A 20,687-nucleotide genomic window follows, 5' to 3' on the forward strand; every position below is an offset into this window, starting at 1 on the left:
CTTCAGCCAGTCAGGTAAAGCTCAGTTTCACAAATGCATGAAGATAACACAAGCTGACAGACCCACTTAAACGACTGAAACACCCCTTTTTAAATTTATTTTTTTCCTTCCATTCAGTAGCTATTGTCTTCTGCCAAAGTGGTGAAGACAAAGAAGTGGCACTTCTGACACAGTGCCCTGTTCTGGTGTGATGAAAAGATTTTAGTGCCTGTGGTTGTAATTTCAGACTGACAAATAGAAGAGCTCAAGGGATACAATTGCTGGGGGGAGTAATCTCTGTGGTGCAAATCCTCAATTCAAAAGCTACCCCTTAAAATTTTGGTAAGGAAAATCCTCATTTGAGGTTAAACACAGCCCTGCATCATTTGCTGCACTCTGCTAGGAGCATGGCTTGCCTGCTTGTTTAGCTGTTGCTGCTATTAATGAGAGAATAATTCTCTTTCCATAGAGTCAGGTAGATTTTCATAACCTTATTAATTATGTTCTGCCAAGGGCAGAAGGGCTGTGATTCAGTGAGCACTGGAACAGGCTGCCCACAGAAGGTGTGACTGCCCCATCCCAGGAAGTGTTCCAGGCCAGGTTGGACAGGGCTTGGAGCAACCTGGGATAGTGGAAGGTGTCCTGCCCATGGCAGGGGGTGGAAGGGGATGATCTTTAAGATGCCTTCCAACCCAGACCAGTCTGGAATTCTGTGCTTCTGTGATAATGCAAAAATCTGTTGATTCTAACATTCCTGGCCTGAAGATTCACAGAAAGCCAATAACAATTTCTCTCCCATCATTTAAGAGCAATCTGAACAAATGGCTTTGGAGATTTGTTCCTTCTTGGCCAAAGAAATGAAATTGTTATCTCATGTCTCACTAACCACAGCAGCTCATTTAAGGCTGGCTGTTCCTGGCAAGGGATCCCACATTCCACACTGAGCATGCAGACTTCCCTGGGAGGCTCCAGTTTGGGGGTGAAGGAGGCAGAGGACATTTTCTCCTTCGTGTCCTATCATCCAATTTGTCAGAGTGGATTTTAAGGGCGATGGCTCCAGGTGCTGTGCAGCATTTCTGTCACAGAGATGAAAGGTCACTGGATTTCACGTTTCCTGGTAGTGACAGACCGCAGAATTATGGCCTCGAGTTGTTCTTTCCAGTCCCTGTGACTTCTCCAGACAAAAGTGTGTCACTGCTGTTAACTCTCTCCTCTGCAGGATCTCCAAGTGGCCTGGCACTGTGAGAGTCCAGCTCCTGGTGCCACCACCTCTGTCCCTCCTGGCCCAGGTTCTGCAGCAGTTCTCTGAGAACATCCCCCCACTCTGCCTGTGCCAGAGCCAAAATTCCCAGCGAGGTCTGCATGGCCAGGGCTGCAGAGGTGCCTGGGTGGTGGTTGTGTGGTGTTCCTGAGCCCTTCTTTCCTCACCCTGTGCTCTTCATTCCCAGAGCTCTGCTTGTCCCTCCCCATAAACCCACGCACTGCTGTGGAGTGAGCCCTGCTATTGGGGTGGGTGTGGTTCAGCTCCCTTTCTGTGCATCACTTGGAGGTTCCTCTTCCCATTTCCTTCAACCCTTTGGATGTGGTCTGGGAACAGGGGATGGGGGAATCCCCCCTGTATCATCCCTCACATCACTTCATCTGGTTTCATCTGATCCAGGGTTCCTCTGCTTTGCCAGCTCCAAGCAATTCTCACCTACTGCAGTGCACAAAGGGAGAAATTCCCTGAGCTTCATTTTCTTGAGGGATGAACAAAACAAATATTATAAATTTTTGGGTTGGGGTCTGGTTTTGCCTCTCATTTAAGTTTTCTTGTCACCAATCCTCAACAAAAGAATTTGTTACCCAATGAGCCAGATAAAAGCTAACATGTCCACAGTGAAATATTTCCTGGCAAGTGTGCTTACTCAGCCTGGGCTTCTGACGACATTCATGATGGAATACTGGGCAGCAGGAAGACATTTTGTAGATAAGCTGTCACTGAGTCTTTAATTAAAGTTTTAAATTATCACACTTGATACAGATTTTCAAGTAAAGAGGCTGATCCTGCCATCCACACACAAGTAAAAGATCCCTTTGACCTTCCAGAGATTTTACATTGGTAAAATAGCATGTCTTCATGCAAAGCTCTTGTGGGTATTTATTATAATGTGGTATAGATATTAATAAATCCCTACAAATATCTTCATATTTGAGGGCATGAGCACAAACGTGAGTAAATAATCATTTATTCCTGTGCATATAAACCCACATTTTACCTAAGCTTCTCTCTTAATTTACTGAAATATAAGCTCAGTGCTCATTATTTCTCTGTTGGAGTTAATTTGAAATAAACATTCTGCACCCCAGCCTGATGCTGCTGTAACACAGTGTGTCTTGCTCAGGAACCCCCCAGGGATTTTCCCAGCCTGTTGAAGGCTCTCCTTTGGCAAACAAATCTGTGTTACACGTGTCCCTGAGTGAGCTTTGCCTGTCTCTGTGTGGAATAACTCCTTGGGGCAGGCCTTTGATGCTGCCTTTTCTTAGCAAGGGCTATGAAGAAATGCATTTTTCCTGACTGGGAGATGTTTGGGAGTGCCCAGGGGGTGTCCCTTTGGAAAAGCTGTGCTGTGGGCAGTGGGGCACCTCATGGCTGGGCGTGGGCCAGGCTCTTCCTGTCCTACCCAGCCAGTTCAGAGGTGGTTCATTAACATTCCCAAGGTCAGCAGGGCTGGATGCCACAGAAAGAGGCACTGGCAGTGCAGTCAGGGTGCCCTGGCAGGGCAGTGGGAGCTGTTCACTTGGCAAAACCCTTTGGGATTTTGCAGGACAGAAGGCGCCATCTCAGTGTAAATTCTTGTAGGTGAAGGTGATGGATTAACAGTGCATGTTGGTAACCAGCACTGACAAAAACCCTTCCCCACGTGGTCTCTGTCTTGAAAAGTGCCAAGGTTTTAATGTGGAATAATCCAGTGCATAAATGTGCATAAAATAAAGCTTGTTATTTATCTGCAAGATGTGGATCGCTGAAGCTCCAGGTCATTGTTTTGGAAAGCTTCTGCTTCCAACTTGATCAGTGACAAAAAAAATCAAGGAAGCATGGAAAAAATTACTAAAATTTGAGGAAAAAAGAGGGAAGGATTTGGGGACAGGATGTTTTGTCTGCCATTTGATTAAATACAACTGTTGGAGGATAAAGGCGACACAGAAATTGTGGCAAGAGGATGAGAGAAGACTTCATGTTCATTTACTTTGTGGAAAACAGTGATTTGGAGCCATGGGGAGATCCCTTTAGAGAAAAAAAAAAAAACAACAACTAAACAAAATTCCTCTTCTAATTTATTTCAGGAATTCCTGAAATGGCCAGATTTTAAGATTGCACTTAAACCCCCTTCAGTCCCAGTCTATGCAATTGGTTGTGCAGATGCAAGGGAGTGTGCCCAGCCAAGGAGAAGAAGTGCTCCCCACGCCGGACTTTGCTGGACTCCACCATCCTCTCCCCAGCTCCTGGCAGCTGAGGCAGTAGCATAGCATAGCCATGTCACCCTGCATGGCTGGGAATTACTGATGGCAGCCAACTTTTGGGGCACTTGGTCACCCCCACAGCCACCACCCCCTTCAGATGTCAGCCCAAGAGGCCACAGGAAGGACTGGATGATGCTCTTTGTGATGACCAGCAGGAGTGTGAACTGTGGTGCCCTTTTAGCTGATTTGATTACCAACAGAAGAAAAAAAGGTTTGATTTAAAAGCTGGTAGAAGATCAAGACTGAAAATGAAGAGGTGTATTTGGGCCAGGCAGACACCAACCTGACAAAATACTCCAGTGCTTGCTTTACTGTTCCTTGAGAAGTCATTTCCCTGAAACTGATTTTCAGTGGAGCTCGTCCATCTGATCACTTCAGGCCAAGGGGTTAAAGGCATGTAGGTGCTGAACTTGCTGGTGAGAATCAGACACAAAAGCATCTGTCAAGGGCTAGATCCTCCATTGCTTTGGAAATCTCCAGCACTTGGATTATCCAGATGCTCAAATGCCCTGCTGACTCGAGATTGGTCACAGCTGTTGGAAGAGGCCTCAATAACAGTGCAAAGCTTTGGAAAAGTTCAGACCTCCAACATTTGCCATCCTGATGTTAGACAGCATCAGGGAGGGCTGAGTTGAATCTGCCACCTCGTGAAGTTTCAGAGGAAGTGAGACTGAGAGCGACAGGGAGAGGAAAAGCCTTTAGAGAACAAAAAGGCCCTGAACTGAGCAGCATTTAATGTGATTAAGGCCATCCCACAGCTCAGTGCTCACACAAAGCCAGGCTGCTGGGCTGTGCAGTGGCAGGGATGCTGCTGGAAGAGCTCCATTCCCAGGGAGCTGCAGCCTGGAGCCAGCAGGACAGCAGCCCCTGAACCTGGTGTGTTCACCTGCACGGGTCACCTGCTGCTTCCCAAGCCTCTGTGCTCTCTGCCTCTGCCTGCAAGCAAGAAAGGGATAATTCACAAATTAGACACGGCAGGAGAAGGCTCTGCCTGAGTGCTGAAGGCCAGGCAGGAGCTGAAAGCTGCCAGCCTGGACTGGTACCCCAGGTGCTAACCATGCCTCTGTGCTTCCACCACAGCAGAGCTGAGATGAATGTAAGAGGCACCCTGAAGGGAAGGGTCAGGGAGGATCATGAGGAGCCATTTGTGGGACAGGACCAGCTCCAGAGCTCTCTTTCAGCAGACACTGCTCTCTGAGATGTGGGAAATGTTACCTGCTCTGCATTACCCTTCAAACTCAGAAATATTTATGAAGAAGCTTTTGTTCATCACGGTTGCTCCCCCTTGGGGAGGTGTTGCTGAAGTTTGTGTGCACTGGCCTGTGAGAGTGGCAGTTCAAGGTTCACTGTCATCATGATCGTGTCTTGTAGAGAAGGGCTGGGGTAGGGCTTTTTTGGAGGGGAGGGAAGAGTTCCCAGATTCCAGTTGGGAAGCCAGGTTCCTTTGCAGAACACAAGGAGCCTGGGCAGTACTGAAATTAAAGCAGGCATTGTGTTGCTGTTCCCCACCTGGTTCTTGGTGTGACTTTAAAATACCAGAAGTGACTTGATGATCCAATGACACTGCTGTAAACCACTTTGCTGCAAGAGAAGCTGAAAGCCAAATCCTGTGTTGGTGTCACTTGGGTGTAAAACACAGCATTGTTGTACTCTGATTTACTCCAGCTGATACCTCTGGGGGCTCAGAGGCACTGCAGGGGGCTGGGGTGTTTTGCATGGTCAGGGTTCTGAAAGGATTAGAGAGGGTTTGTCTGGCTGCTCTAGAAGGTTGGGATTGTGGAGCATGTCTGTGTGAGAAGAGTGGCAGACACTGTCTTCATGTATTTCTAATTTGATGAATGTTTAATGCTTCTTTATTGGAGCCTACACATATGTAGAGTAGAGGTCTTTAAAAAGGGGTTGACTTATTTCAAATAATTTATGTCTGAGCCGCTCCTTTTACATGAAATGCAGACTTTACAGAGCAAAGAGACTGTAATGAAAACATGAATTAAAGATTAGAGCTAAGCAAGTCTGAGAACACTTAGAATTAAGAAAGACACAAGTTTTTTCCTCCTGCTTCCTTTCCTTCCCTCCACCTTTCCTACATCTCCATCCCCTCTCCTTTGGCAGGGTGCTGCATTCCAGGGCAGCCTTCTGTCCCTGCCACATGGCACAGCTGGGCGAAGGACAGCAGGGCATACAGGTTCTGTGTGGCCATACTCTACCCCAGCCTGGCACTTGCCATCTCACCCATCACTTTGGCTGGAGAGACTAAAAATGGGGTTGAAGGTGTTTTTCTTCCTCTCTCTCCCTGATGTGCTGGTGAAGTGCCTCACCTGGGCAGAAAATTAATGCAGTTTTTGTGGAGCCGTTTGCCAGAGGGAGCCTCAGTTTGGTGCAGCACAGCCAGGTGAGGGTGCAGGGACACCGTGTGTGGTGGCAGTGGTGCTGCTGTGTGACAGGGGTGGGGCTGGGCTGCCTGTGGGAGGTTCCTGCTGGGACAGTGCCAGCCATCACCTAACTCCGTGTTGTGCAAGGTGCTCTGCTGTCCACAAACACCAGCATCCATCTCCTTCCCCCCCTAGGCCCACCCCCTCCCTCCCAGCTGCCCTGCTTCGTGCTCTGCCTTTGCACAGGTGCCCTCAGCTGTCACTGCAGGTCACCAGGCCCAGCACCAGGGCACTGCTCCTGCAGCACGAGGCTTCCCTTGCTCCAGCCCTGCAGCACAGGCTGCAAAAGAGCTTGGCTGGTGCAGGGCTTCCTTTCTTGCTCTCCTTGTTTGTGTTTTCTGCAGTGTTGATCTGAATTCCTGCCCAAGACTGAAGAGCTTAGGCTTGGTCATGAGCAAATAAAAGCCTGGTGGGAACAAGGAGAGGATGTTGCTTCTTTGCTGGGGCTGGTGAGGTTGGCCTGGGTCAGTTCTTTGCAGCTCTGGCCGTGTTGATGCAGCTCAAGGATAGAGGAGTCACCCATGGGACCCTCTCGGCACTTTGTAATGGGAGGTGAACTCCAGGATGTCCATTTTCCACTTGTGCCCACTTCTGGAATCATTATCTCCTCAAAGAACTCACTGAGGAGTTCAAAGAAAAAGGAGTCATTAGAGACCAGTACCACCATTGATGCAAACTGGTGTGACTCATTTTACATCAACCAACCACAATCTGTCCCAGTTACAAATGTTTTGTGCCAGGTAGTGCTGGGAGGGAAGCAGTTTGTTAGAATAAATGGAGCAGGAGCTGATGTTCCTAAAAGAGGAGTGTTGGTGTCCTGCCCAAGGATCTGGTGGGAGCAGTAGGTCTGTGTGAAGAAGAGCACACAAAGTTCTCCCCAGGCTGTCAAAGTTCTGACTTTTTTCACTGCAGCTGCCTGAAAGTATTTGAAGAAGATGGGAATATGCTGGTCAGAAAATGCTGACTCACTGAAAGCTCCCTGGGAAAAGGGCCAATTACAGCAAACTCAGTTTGTACCTTAGAAAGGTTTGGGAAAAAAACTGGAACTGATGAGATGCCCCATTTAATGGTTTCAGAACAAACTCCCTCCAGTCTGGGAGGATAAAAATGGTTTTAGATGTAGATCTTTATTTTAAACTTTGGAATATTTCAATGGAAAAGACAGAAACAAAGGGGCTTTTGCCCTGTTATTTCAGACAGCCTGCTCTGGTTTTTACTGAAAGCAGAAAGTGTTTGCACCTTTGACTTTCCCTCCCCAGGTGAGTGGGAGAGGAATAGGAGAAATAGCTCTGTCTGTGATGGGAAATGTCCTTCCTGCTTGGCTCTCCCTCTCACCTGGGTAAGTAACCAGGTCCAGGATTGATGGAAGCTGACAAGGAGAATGGAAAGGGACTATTTACAAAGGGCTGGAGTGACAGCACAAGGGGCAATGGCTTCCCACTGACACAGTTTAGACATTTGGGAGAAATTCTTCCCTGTGAGCGTGGTGAGGCCCTGGCACAGTGCCCAGAGAAGCTGTGGCTGCCCCATCCCTGGAAGCTCTCACCAGGTACAGAAAGGGCTACAACACCCAGGCAGAGACTGATTCCCCCTAACAACTGCCTGTGCTACAAGGAAAGCAGCAAGAGGGAATTTCTGGTTACTTTTCAAGCTGTGCCAAACAAAAAAGAAATTTATTATTACAGGCAACATCAAACTGTAATTGTTAAATTGGAAATTAAATGGGAAACTGTTAAAGAATGAAAACCTGCCCACAACAGTAATGATTAGACATAGATGCTGGTTTTGTACAGAAACTGCTTTTGGTCTTGGCTACATCATGCCCCCCCAGAGAGTAAATATGCTGTGATCCAGTGCCTGAGGCTGCTGTAAACTGGCCTGGCTGCCTTTCTCCAAGGAAACATCCAGGTTTTGTGTGCAGCTGGGGATCTGCCCCCTCCCATTCATCCCAACAGCTGGACAGTGAAGGTTTCACAGGCAAGAGTCAGAGCTAGTTCCTGTGCCTGCATGAGCCCCTCCTAGGTCAGTTTTACCCAGACCTGAGAGACCCCCCTGCCCAAATGGTCATTTGGGTTTCCCAGCTGGATCAACCCCTGAAATAAAGGTGCCTCCTTCTCTTTACAGATTTAGCCTAATTCTTATCTTGGGATCCAAAGTTTAGAGGAGAGCTGCTGAGAGAGGAGTGGCCTCCACAGAAGGCATTACAAGCCCCAACAAAAACCACCCAGGACTTTCCTCGCTCCTCTGTTGTGTGCACAGCATTTTTGCAGTTTCACTGCCCCTTCTCCTGTGCTTGTTTTCTCCCTCTCAGGGGAGTGCTGCCTGTGTTCCCCTCTTGGCTTCATGTGCCCAAGCTCCTCTTCTAACCAAGGGTTAAAGTAGCCACAGATGAGAGCAGAGCATCAGCAAATTAAGAGCAGTGCTTGACAGGTTCTGTGGGATGCTGACAGGCACCATCAGCCTTCCAAAGCCCTGTGGGAAAGCTTCTCCTTGCTGGAACAGGGCTGGCCAGAGGTGAAGGTGAGGCTCAAGGTGCCTTTTGTTCTCCTGACTGAGGTCTGAGCTTTCAGACACAACGTGCCCTGGCACAGGAAGTGTTGGCACAGGAAATCATGGGCTCCTTCAATGTTGGCTCCAAGGTGGGGCCACCCCAATGGTTCTCATCCCTGTGTGCATTAATAGAGCACAGCTGTGGGGTCAGCAAGACATCACTGACTTTCTGTTTTCCACTAATCTGTTGGGCAAAATTAGATAAATGCCCTCACATAAGCTCATCATGTCACAAACTTCAGCAGAGGCTGAGGTGGGAGCAGCAGTGGGTCTGGCACTGCTGGCAGAATCCAGTAGGAATGCTGACAAATGCCATGGCACTGCATGCCAGCAGTGTGTCCCACGTGCTGCAGTGTCTCCTCAGGCACTGCACCCCACAGTGGCTGAGTTCCTGCATTTCTCAGCTGTGTCAAGGATTTTGGCAGTGCACCCAGGAGGGATCTCTGGGGCAGGGCAGCATCCCACACACATCAGCACCCACAAATCATCACAGAAGAGTTTGGGTCGTAAGGAACCTTGAAAATCACCCAGTTTCACCCCCTGCCATGGGCAGGGATGCAGTGGCAGTGTGCCACATTCCTTCTTTTAGTGTCTCTGTTCAGTCTGTGCCAGACATGTATCTGTGCCCCTCATGTCATCCTGCCCCTCACGTTTCACAAGACCTGTCCTAATTTTTCTCCAAAATTTTGCCAGCTGAGAAATAAATAAAGACAAGAGAGTTTATTCTCTGAGTCTGGCAATCACTTCATGGCCCAGGGAGGAAGGATGAAAGTAAGAGTCAGGGAGGGATCTCTCTCAGAGGCACTGGGGCAATGCTGACTTCAAAACAAGCATTTCCCTGCCTTTCTTCAGGGGCTAAAACTGAGACAGAAAGAAGCCAACAGTGTAACTCCTGCCACTGGCAGGTTCTCCTCTTCCAATGGCTGTGTTTGCTTTGCTCTTTGTGGCACTTTTGGCTATTGCTGCCAGATGTACAAGGAACCATCTGGAAATCTGTTCCCAGCTTTAGCAAGTGCTAACAGGGACTTGTGTTCACTGGGCCTGTGTTTGCTTGGTGCCTGCAGCAGCTCACTTGGGCTCCCCTTGTACCCCAGCAAGGCAGGGTCTGGGCCCAAGCCTGTGTCAGGGCCTTCAAGCCTCCCCAGGAATTCCCACCCTCTTTTAGTTGCAGGGTTTGGAGTGGTTCTGCCTTTTGGGGTGTTTGTTTTCCCGTCTTTTTTTACTTCCTGTGGCTGTTGAGCTCAGCTTTTGTTTTATGTGTTCAGGAGTACAGGAGTGTGTTTCATTTTCCAGATTAGAAAATGCTCAGAGGTATAATCAGGTCCTTCCACAGTATTTAATTATCCATAATTAAAGGCATCTACACAAAGCAGCAGATTTTCAAAGACTATTCCTGTGTTACATTGCTAATGAATTAAGTAATTAATTGGCATTGAAAAAATACAATAGGAAACATCAATCTTTTAAAGTAAAGCATTTTTCAGGGGGTTTATGAAATCATTAACTCATATCAGGTCAGTAGCTGTTCTAATGTCTAAATCCCTCTTCTGACTTAAAAAAAATCTAAGGCACAAAATGAATGCAGGAAAAAGAAGACAGGGAGTGTGGGAACACTCAAAAATGAGGAATTTTTGGATGTCATTGTCCCTCACTTTGCCACCCTGCCCCACTGTTCCTTCCCTCTGCCAGTAAGGTGAATCAATTCCCATCACAGTTGAGAAGGCAAAACCAGGGCAGGTGCCAGCAGAAGTGTTTAGGGCCCTGTTTATTCCAGAAGCACCAACCTCTGCTTGTGTCTTCTGTCCATCAGACCAAGGTGTGCCCATCCTTGAGGTGCTTTGGTCTCCCCATCTGTGTCCTCAGGACCATCCACCTATCCTACCCTGCCCCTTCCATTCCCTGCTCCTCCTGTTTCCTCAGGAGATGCAGATTTTGGCACAGCAATGCCTCTTCCTGTCTCTCTACCACCAGGATTAATGGTTGGGGTGGGGTCAGGGAAGGTTTTCCTGATTTTCCTTCTCTGTGCCACAGGCAAGTAATTAACTGCCCACATAAAGTAAGAAATACTGTTTCTGCCATTGTGGTTATTCTGTTTCTACAAGTAATCAATCATTTGTATGGATTTGCATAGAAATGGGAGCTTTGCCACTGCATCCTAAATTTATAGGGATGAAAACAAGCAGATCCAAAGGCTGATACTGCTAAACACCCCCCAGGAGATCCATCCTTTGACTGGAAGGGAAACCTTTGCTGACTGACTTTAATTTTTATCAATAAATTCCCCTTTCACATGGCTCTTACCTGCCCATGACCTTCATCACAGAGGCCAGGGGGCTGGGAATAGTGCTGGAGGCCAGGGAGGTGGGAATGGTGGTGAAGGCAGCAGGAGATGGGTTCTGCTCAGTCAGCAGCAGAAAACCCAACAAACACAAGCCAAGAGCAGGAAGAAATGGTTTCCACAGCAGCTCCTCCCTTACATGGAAAGTTTTATCTTTGCTCTGAAGTCCCATTTCTAACACAGCTCCACATTCAAAACCACCATGAGAAAGTTCTGGCCCCAGGTGGGAAACGCAAGCGGGACCGTGCTGGTGCCCTCAAAGCATCACACTCATGCCATGAGGGCATTTTTCCATCAGTTGGCCCCATCCCACAGGGATCTGGACTGCAGTGCTGCTGTTTCCAGACAGGAGCTGGAGGCTGATCCCATGTGCTCCCCACGTGGTTCCCCAGAGCTCAGGAAATCCCCGTTACCCTGGCAGGCACCAATTGCCACTGCAGCATCAGCCAGTGCTGGGCTGGGCTTGCAGCACTCTCCACCTCTAAAGGAACTACTCAATCAAATGTGTAGCACTCTTGGTTCATCCCTACATTTTTTTTGCTCTTGTTTGATACAAAATTAGCCCAGTCAAAGTTTCCATTTCATTTATGACTGATCTGAAAAAATCCCCTCACCCCATAAAACATCACACAGCTGTAGTGACCAAGTCAGATTCAATTCTGGCTTTATATTGAGTTGACAGGGAGCCAGCTCTCTTCCATACATCATCTGGGATTGCAGTTAAGCATGAAATACTGTTTTAATTCCTACACCAAATGTGGGAATTTTTTTCTGAAGAAAAAAAGACATAAAAATGTTAAAGTGGCCCATAAAAATCATTATATTTTCACACAAAGCGCAACCAAGAGGCAAATAAGTTGTCTAAAATCTCACAAGACCCAGGGAAAAAGTCCTGCTTGTTATTCTTTTGTTGTTAACCTTTGCCTCTGGGCAGGGATCTGGGCAGGGACCACAGGCCTGGTGCTTTGGCATCCAGGGGCTCCCTGGGCCTTTATTTCCCTACATCAGGTGTCCTCCCACACCTGCAGGGAGGAGCTGCTGCTGCCTGCTCCCTTACAGTGTCCCAGACCTCTGCAGGGTGAGCATGCACAAAGTCACCCAAAGGATGAGTTTGCTTCTCTGCACCCCAGTCCCTTCCTTGGGCAACAGTGGCAGCAAGGGCACATTCCCTGGGACTGTGCCTGTCCCATGGCACACACTGTTCTGTGGCTGCTCATGGCACTTGTGCCAGCGAGGTGAAGGCACCACAAACACTACAGCACATTCTGCATGCATTGATTTGTTTTTTCTTCACTTAAAGGTTTAATCTCTGGAAGGTCCAACTTTTCCTCCCTTTGGCTGTTGATTTTACAGGTAACAGTGTTAGCTGATGCAGTAGTTTAATGGTAGTTCTATTAATTAATTTCTTTTAAATTAATCTGTTTGATACCAGCTAAAAAAAACCCACCTCACCTTTTAATGTTTGAAGCATTAAAAGAATGAATGTACCTTCAGTGCTGTTGGAATTCATTTTGGGAAGTACCTATTTAGACAACTTTTTGAAAGGCTGCTGCTTACCTGAAAGGTTAAAATTCCCTCAGAGTAGTCCACAATTCATTGCCCACAATTAAAATCTACCTGTATTTAAAAAAGAAATCTATGCTATTTTCCCAAAAGTTTATGCTGTCTGCAAAATGGTTTTTAAGAGCTAATCCTGTTTGTTTGCTCAGGTAAATGTTGAAACACAGATTTCTCCTTTCATAGATGGTTACTGCTGGCTTTGAGGTGTTACAGTTTTCCTCCTCCAGCCCAGAGTGGGCACACTAAAACCTGGTTGAGAAGATCTGCTTTGGATGCACAGTTTGTGCCTATGCAATGCCTTTGCCTTTGCAGCTTTTTTTACCATTTTTCAGTGCTGATCAAGGTATTTGCACACACAGATCCTTTTAAAATGAAAAGGAATTTGGTATGTAAATCCCATAGTGACTCTGAAAATACCAACCTGCATTTTACACTAAAAGGAGGGGGGGAAAGCCCTGGATTTACAGATGACTCTGAAGCACTGAGAGTTGCTCTTGTGCCATCTGGGAGCTGATCCACGTGCTGGCTCCTCCAGCCAGGTCACTTCAAGGCTGCCCCTGTTCAGGTGTATGAATCAGCAGAGTGAATAAAGGGTTATGAATTTGATACCTATTAATTCCCACTGCAGCAATGCCTAACCCTGCTGGCCAGAAGTCCCTAAGCCACAGCTGGGTTAGAAACCCAGTCAAATGGGCAGACTGGGGCTGGAGGTTTTGCAGGGAGCACAAAGTGCACTCGGATATGTCCCCAGCTCTGATTTTGGTGCCCTTGGGATCAGAAGCAGAGGGGCTTGGATGTGCAGGACTGGGGGAAATGTCCATAAGGGGAGGCAGATACCATCATCTAAAGCAGTGGGAAATGTACTGCTTGCATCATTGTCTTTGGTGTGCCCAGCTTTGCTCCACCATCTCCACAGTGCCTTCCCCGAGGGAGCTGTGCCAAAGGTCTGACCCAGAGCTCTGCTGGCCCAGCACGGGAAGGGCCCAGGGGAGGGTGGGTTGGACATGACCAGAAGCCATCAGACACTGGAAGCTGTGGCTGCTCCATCCCTGGAAGTGTCCAAGGACAGGTTAGATGGGGCCTGGAGCAGCCTGGTCCTGCAGGAGCTATCCCTGCCCATGGCAGAGGGTGGAGGTGGATGAGCTTTAAGGTCCTTTCCTACCCAAACCATTCTGGGATTCTGTGCTCAGTCTTGGGCTTAGTCCCCTGTTGTCCAGCTCATCCCACAAGCACAGAAGGTGAAGAGTGGGGTGGGGCTCCAGCACCTTCAGCTGCTGCATTTTAGCTGTGGAAGGGACACTGTCCCCATTTGTCTTGGTGAGGGATGGTGTCCAGGCTGTCCCCAGAGCTGGGGTTGGTGTGGGCGCTCATGGACGTCACTGCTGCCACACAGATGGCCTTTAAATTGCACCCATAGATCTCCCCTGTGCCAAAACAGCCCTGCTCCACTACTTAGTGATGCCTGAAGTTATGTCTCCACATCAAATGAAGTAACTGTGCTATCAATAAGGAGGAGTAATGCCATGTATTCCCTTCTGGCTGTCTCCCTGTCCCTCATTTGTTTGCTGCTGCTGATTAAGACGGATAACGAGCCATCAGGATTTCTCTAACTGCAGTGCACAGCACTGAGGCCTAAATCAGTCTCTGTCACTGGTGCCAGCTCTCACTTTAGGGAACTGCTGTGGCCCCTGCATCCATGAGACTCCAAGGCAGCAGATACTTGGGATTGTCTGAGCAAAGCCTGGATGATGTGACCCTCTCGGTGTGCAGAGAGCCAGGAGGGGATGTGGGGACACCAGGAGGTCCCTGTCCCACTGGGCTGGCTGGGAGCTGCTGCTGTGTTAGATTTTCTTTATTGTGTGGCTGCATTGCTGGCAAAAGTCAGTGGAACAGCTCCCATTGACCTGAATTGAGCTTTTCACCTCCCCCTCGCCCTCTCGGTGCATTCCTTCTAATGATGGAGGGCTGGCTTGGAGTGAGAAACTTGGATTTAATTTGGACAAGGATACTGCAGATATATATATATATATATATATAAATGCAGAGATTAAATGTTAGGCATCTTCAGGCACCCAGTGATGTGAATTATGGCTGGAAAAATCTCTCCTGTAAATAGGCAGTACTTGCAAAGGGCTGTTAACATTGACTTCTGAGCAGTGAAAAATGCAGGAAGGATGGAAAAGACCTGCAGATCAGCTTCAGAGGAGAGTAATTCTTCAGGGCAGTGGTGCACACGACTGAAAGCTCGTGGACATGTAGAAGGTACCACCAAATGACTCCAGGAGCTGTTAGCCAGAGCCAGCTCTCCCTGGGTGGCTGGACAGGGTGGCAGGGGAAGAGGGAACCTTTCATCTTGGGGTCACCTCAAGGAGGAGACACTTGTTACCAGTGCTGGGAGCCACAGAGTGATAGAACAAGGGGGAATGGGGTTAAACTGACAGAGGCCAACATTTTATTTTAGTATTTTAAAATATCAACAGCAATCCAAAAAAAGGGGAACAGAGCAATTCCTGAGCTTTTGAATGGCAGGCAGGGGGCTGGAAGGGTGTTGGAGCCACCACTGGCCCACTGGAGGGAGGGAGGGAGGTTTAATTTGTGGCACTCAGGCTGGCATGAGTTGGTAGATTCAGTTCTTAGTGCCTCCCGAAAATGGAGCAGCATACAGATTTCATTGAGGGGGCAGCTGATGCATTGGTGCAGTCTCTGCATCACAGGAGAGCTCACTGCTGCCTGAGAGCGTGAGCAGGCTGAGAAGAGCTTCCTGGCTTGTGGTGTGGGATGGTCATGGTGGTCCCTGGGAGAGGCCTGCTTTGTGGAGACATGCAGAGGAAAATCTGCCTTCCCACTGGGCAGACACTTGGCCATGCTCAATAGAAACACCTCCCCCAGGCCAGAGCACACTGCCAAGAGCAAACCCCCTGCCCAGTTGTGTTCATGGTCAAGCTCCAAAAGCAAAGTCCTCATTCAGCTGAGCGTCCAGGGGGATGGTCCAGGATGTATCCATTCCTAAATACTGTCAGGAAACACCACAGTTTTCCACTTATCCCTTGCAACTTCAATTGTGGGGCACACCACGTGGGAGCTGGGGGATGGCTGCTGAATTGAGCTGCTGTTCAGATAAGCGTAGCCATCAGCACCTCTCTCCTTGATGGAATCCATTGACTGAATAAGGTAAATTCTCCTGGATTCAGCTTTCATATTTCCTGAAGGGATGGGGGGGCTCTCAGAGAAGTGGCAGGAGATGTATTTTACTGAGGGGAAGTTACCACTCTGGCTGGAATCAGAGGGTGCACAATGAGAGTTGTGGTGGAGATGATGAGCTTTGTCTGGGGCAAGATGCTATTCAGGGCACATCTGAATATCACAGTTGGCCTGAAGTGATCTGTGCTTGCTGTTTGATTAACATTTGATTTCCTTTTATTGCTTCTCTGCACACACAAAGCTAAATTCAGAGCTGCTGAAAGCCACAGGCAGAGTGGCTGAGTTCAGTAAAACCCATCTGAGGAGTCCCAGGGAGCTGCGGGGACGCTGCTGATCTGCCCTGAGTGGCTCCAAGGCTTCAGCTCGTGGTGCTGGAGAGAGCCTGGCCCCTGAATTCCCTCTGGAATGGGGGTGCAGTGGAGCAGGGTCATCACCCAAGTACCTGATCTTCAGCAGATGCTTGCAGAATTTTCCATCATTCTCCCCAAACAACAAACCAAATATGATTTTTTTTTTTTTACATCTCTCCCATCAAACCAGCATCTGAATGTCCCTAATACATCTCCATAAAAATCTTCACAGCTGTTCTAGCAAACAGCCTGGAGTGCTGCTGGCTTTTATGAGTATTAACTATGTTAAGCAAAGCAAATCTCACTATTACACTGTCTGTGGGAGCAGCAAACGTCTCCCATCAGTCTCCCAGAGCAAGGAGAAGGGTGATTAGTGTCCTGTTACCATCACAGTCGTGGTTTAAGATGCTTTTACCAAGAGCAGGACAAGAGCCCTTGCCCAAAGCAGCTTCTTGTTCCTGCTGCTGTTATTGTAAGTAACCTGATGTGCTTGACATGCCATCAAATATTTCTGAGCAGTGTCCTCCTTTGAATGATGATTAAAAACCCCATCCTGCTGTTCTGGGTCATTCCTTGGGGGTTTGTTTTGGCAGACCCTGCTCTCACCCAGTTCCTCCAAGCCACAGTGGGAAAAGCTCAGGCCAGTCCTCAGCAGCGCTGGGTTGGGGCCATGAGCTTTGGAAATGTTTGGAGGGAAAGAGAATATTAGAGAATTTAAAACAGTCTGTTGAGCTCTACTGCACAGAAAAAAAAGGAAAAAAAACCCAAACAGGACTTGATTTCTTGCTGTGGGTTCTGGTTGTGGCTTTAAGGGCTGCAGCCCCTCCGAGGCACACGGGGCAGCCATGCAGATCCCCAGGTGCTGGAGGTTATCTCCACCAGTAGCTGCCAGCTCTGTAAATCCCAAAGTTTCTGGAAAACTCCCTGGTGACTTATGCTCCTGCCAAGCAGCATTTTCTGTGCCATGGCACATTAAACTCCAGCAGTGCAGGGTCCCTCTTCCTCATGCCTTCACTGTGGGTGCAATGCTCGCTGCATCCCAGTTTGGACAAACAGGATCCAGTTTTCCATGGGAAGGTGGGAGAAGTTTAAATGGGGGAGAAAAAACAAGCAGAGGGAGAGAGGCTGGCTGGTAGTGATTGTGCTGGAAAACTGGATTTCAGACAGTGGGAATTAAAGTTGAATTATCACACATGCAGTGTGGAAATTTTGCCTTCTGTTAGAAATCCATGTTTCTGGAGGGATGGGGGATAGCAGTGGGAGAGAGAGGATGCAGTAAAGCTCTGTCCAGCTCACTGTGGTGAGCAAAAGAAACCATTTCACTCAGGCAAAATGCAGAAGGGGCTGTATTGAGCGTGCTGGGAAAGAAAAGGCCCAGAGCAGTGGCAGTGCTGGCCTGAATTAAAAGTACTAAAGTCTGTCTGGAGCAAGGCAGAACACCCCACAGGAGGACAGATGTCAGCAGAGCCCTGGGTCATGTTTTCCTCCATTTTGCTAAAAGCCAAGGAGAAAGAAAACAAACCCAATTGCTGTGATTTTCCCCTCAGTTCAGCCTGTGGCTGCAGCTCCCTGGGCAGCCCAGGATGTTCAGTGCTGCACTGAGGGCTGGGCTGGCACTCCCTGGGATTTACCCTGTCATTTCCCCCTTTGCCTTACCCAGCCCCTTTGGGGCAGGGGCAGTATCCCAAGGATTTTCTGTTAGACACAGAGATGTTTGCCTGGTCCTTCCAGGCTCAACAGATCCCAGGGATCAGAGGGGCAGATCATTAGTGTTTAATTACAGATTTGCAGAGTTGCCCCATGTCCCTGGCTGGGACAGGGATGTTGCTGTGCTGCTGTCCCCAGAATAAGGGATCCCCTCTCCAGTGGGGACCTCAGAGGTGCAGGTGATGTTTTTAGCACATCCCACTCATCCATCTCCTCTTTTCTTCAGTGTCTGATTTCTGCTCCTCCCTGTCCTGAGGCATTAATGAATGGTATTTATTAATTATTTTATTGCTATATGACCCCCTGGGGAAGCTCAGGAGGGAGAAGAGACCTGGGGCTGCTGGGAGAAGAAAGGGCAGCCCAGGAATGTACAGATAAGCAGGATGAAGGAAAAATAACCTTGGCCCAGTTGGGTTACCTGGTGTTGGAGCATGGCTGCCAGTGGCCCTTGGGGATGGATTGGCTCTGGTCCCTGCAGGATGGAGCAGTGAAGGCTGGGCTGTGTCCTCATGGTCTTGTCCATCCTGCAGCCAAAATTTAAGGCAAAAGAGGTACTAAATTAGTGGTCAGCCAAGTAGACAAAGCTGACTGCCAATGGATTTGTTCTAGAGGTTGGGTGCAGAAACAGAAAGTTTCAAGGCCTTTATTTTCCCCTTTAGTGCCTGAGTGCAACCAAAAAATGAGAAGGGATCACTGTGGGTCCAGGGCTGGGCACTGAGCAAGGTGGGAGCACTGCTGCAGATATCAGCAGTGCTGGTGGCATGGCCAGAGCACAGCAGGGGGCTGGCACTGGGTCCCTGCCTGTCCCAGGCTTAGGGCAGAGCTCTGCCCCATCCAACCATGGAGTATTTACCCCATTTCCCCCCGTGTGTTTCCACAGGTCCCAACTGCTTTGCGGGCACCACCATCATCCCCGCGGGCATCGAGGTGAAGGTGGACGACTGCAACATCTGCCACTGCCACAACGGGGACTGGTGGAAGCCAGCACAGTGCTCCAAGCGGGAGTGCCAGGGCAAACAGGCTCTGTAGCTGCCCCCTGGCCAACAGCCCACTCACAGTGATGATGGTGATGATGGTGAGGAAGGAACAGCCTCGATGCTGCCCAGGTGTGCGACCTCCTGCCAGCTGCGAGCCCTGGGCGGGTGCCACATGAGCAGAGCTCAGTCCCTGTGGGGCAGGGTGTCCCTGTGCCCTCTGCAGCTCCTGTCCTGCTCTACACTCTCTGTTCCTGGGTCCAGGTGTCTGCTCTGCTGTGGGAGTCACCAGAGCTGGCAGGGGGAGGACAGCAGGAAAACAGCCCACGCACGTTCCTGAGGAACCCATGGAGTCACTGCTCTCACTTCCTGCAGTGTGGATCCTGGGGTTTCTCACAGTTATTTATTTGAAGGTTTTTTTGCTATTGTGATTTTTTTTAAAGTCTCTTCCTAAGCTGGGATCATCGGGACAATACAGCTACGAGTGGAGCATTGGTATTGTGTCTGTAAGTGCAGGTGGCACCAAGGACAGGAGGGAGGTAGAAATTACAAGGGATGGGGGGTTTAAAAATTCCCAACTGGAATGTAACCTGCAGCAGGACCAAGGTAGATGCACAGGTATTAGACTGGACAGCCATGACACAAAGCTGTATCTGTGTTACACTTTCTCCACTGAGTGGGGACAATAAAGTTGAAGACACCTCCACAGTCAGTGTGACCTTGATGGGAGCAGAGCCCACAGCAGCTGCATGGGCAAACTGGGGCAGCCAAGCAGAAGGTGCTCCATGAAAGCAACATCTTACCTGGCTTGTTTGTGTGTGATTCCTGGCTGGGGCATCAGTGGTGGAGCAGAGGGAAGAGGGCCCCACCTGTCCCTGGTTCCTGGGCTGAGCACTTGCTCACCTGCCTTGTCCCATCCCAAGGCTGCTCTCACTGGAGCCAAGGGCAGTGTTTCATTGCCTTCAGCCACAGCAAGTCACAATTAAAATATGGGATCACCCCACTCTGGAGGTTTCCAGGAATGCCCCATGGCTGTGGCAGCACTAAACTGGCTCAGCTGGCAGGTGAGACCCTTTGCTGCAGTGGGAGGGAGCTGCCCTGGCTCTCCCTGGGAGCATCCACACTGCAGGGACAATGCAAGCCATGGAGCAGCAGGGCTGGGCTGGGCTCCTGTGAGGGCTGGCTCTCAAAAGCAGCTGCTTTCTGTGCCTGCCTGCCAGGAGCAGAGTCCCCAGCAGCCAAGGGTCCCCACCAGGCTTCCCAGCACTGGTACCTCCTCCTTTCTCAGGCTGCAGCTTCCAGGCGATACTGTGAAAGAAAAGCCACCAATGTCATCTCCCTGCCTGCCTGGCCAGGCGAGCACAGGGGCCTTTCCCATCTCTGTCCATGCTTGGTTCCCTGCTTTTTGGTCAGTGCCATGGGCATGGTGCTCATTTTGTTCAGAGCTCAGGCTCCAATCCAGCACCTGCTCTCGACAGTGGTGGCAGCAAATCCTCCCCACAGCATCCTCACCGAAGCAGATCAGCACATCAGGCTCAGTTTATACACACCAATGCCTTTATACTTTCATTTCTTCCCCATTTGGGTGTTTTCCTGGAGGGCAGGGGTGGGAGGAGCTCTGAGCACAGCAGCTGCTGACCTGTGGCTGAGCAGTGGCTCCCTGCAGGCCGAGCTGGTACCATTCCAGATGTCATCACCACATTTCTTTGTAAGCTGTTGCCTGTCAATGACTATCCAGTTTCAAAACTTTCAAACAATAGTGTGCCTGAAACTAGTGAGAAAAAAAACAAAACAACTGTACAAATGGGAGGGAGGGGTCCTAGAAACAATATTTGATGTGTAAAAGATTATATTATTAAAAAATTATTTTGTTAAATATAAAATGTGTGAACCAGCAAACAAACCCCAAAATTATATATTTGTGGTGTATTTTACTCTGCTGATCATCAGCCCCTCAAGCTCCCAATTCCCCATCTCATCCCTTGCTCCAGTTCCTGCCTCTTGACAGTATTGGTGAGTGCAGCTGGGGTGGGAAGAGCACATGGGGAGCCTGGAGTAGTCATGAGAATCCCATGGCTGGGATGGGTTGCTC

The 20,687-nt window shown here is 49.1% G+C and overlaps 1 protein-coding gene across 2 annotated transcripts in view; it reads left to right on the top strand.

Moving 5' to 3' along the window:
- Positions 1–19,372, top strand: part of VWC2L (von Willebrand factor C domain containing 2 like) — a 40,725-nt gene extending 21,353 nt beyond the window's left edge. The window contains exon 4 of one of the 2 annotated variants that reach the window (XM_009088188.4): positions 18,502–19,372. In XM_009088188.4, the coding sequence (XP_009086436.2) occupies positions 18,502–18,650 (149 nt within the window). In that variant the 3' untranslated portion in view covers positions 18,651–19,372. Of the gene's footprint in view, positions 1–3,306; positions 5,918–18,501 lie in introns of those variants that run through there. The other variant, XM_018911810.3, reaches the window with a different exon arrangement.
- Positions 19,373–20,687: the final 1,315 nt, after the last annotated feature.

Source organism: Serinus canaria, assembly GCF_022539315.1.
Source record: "Serinus canaria isolate serCan28SL12 chromosome 7 unlocalized genomic scaffold, serCan2020 HiC_scaffold_29, whole genome shotgun sequence".
In the NCBI taxonomy this organism is placed as follows: domain Eukaryota; kingdom Metazoa; phylum Chordata; class Aves; order Passeriformes; family Fringillidae; genus Serinus; species Serinus canaria.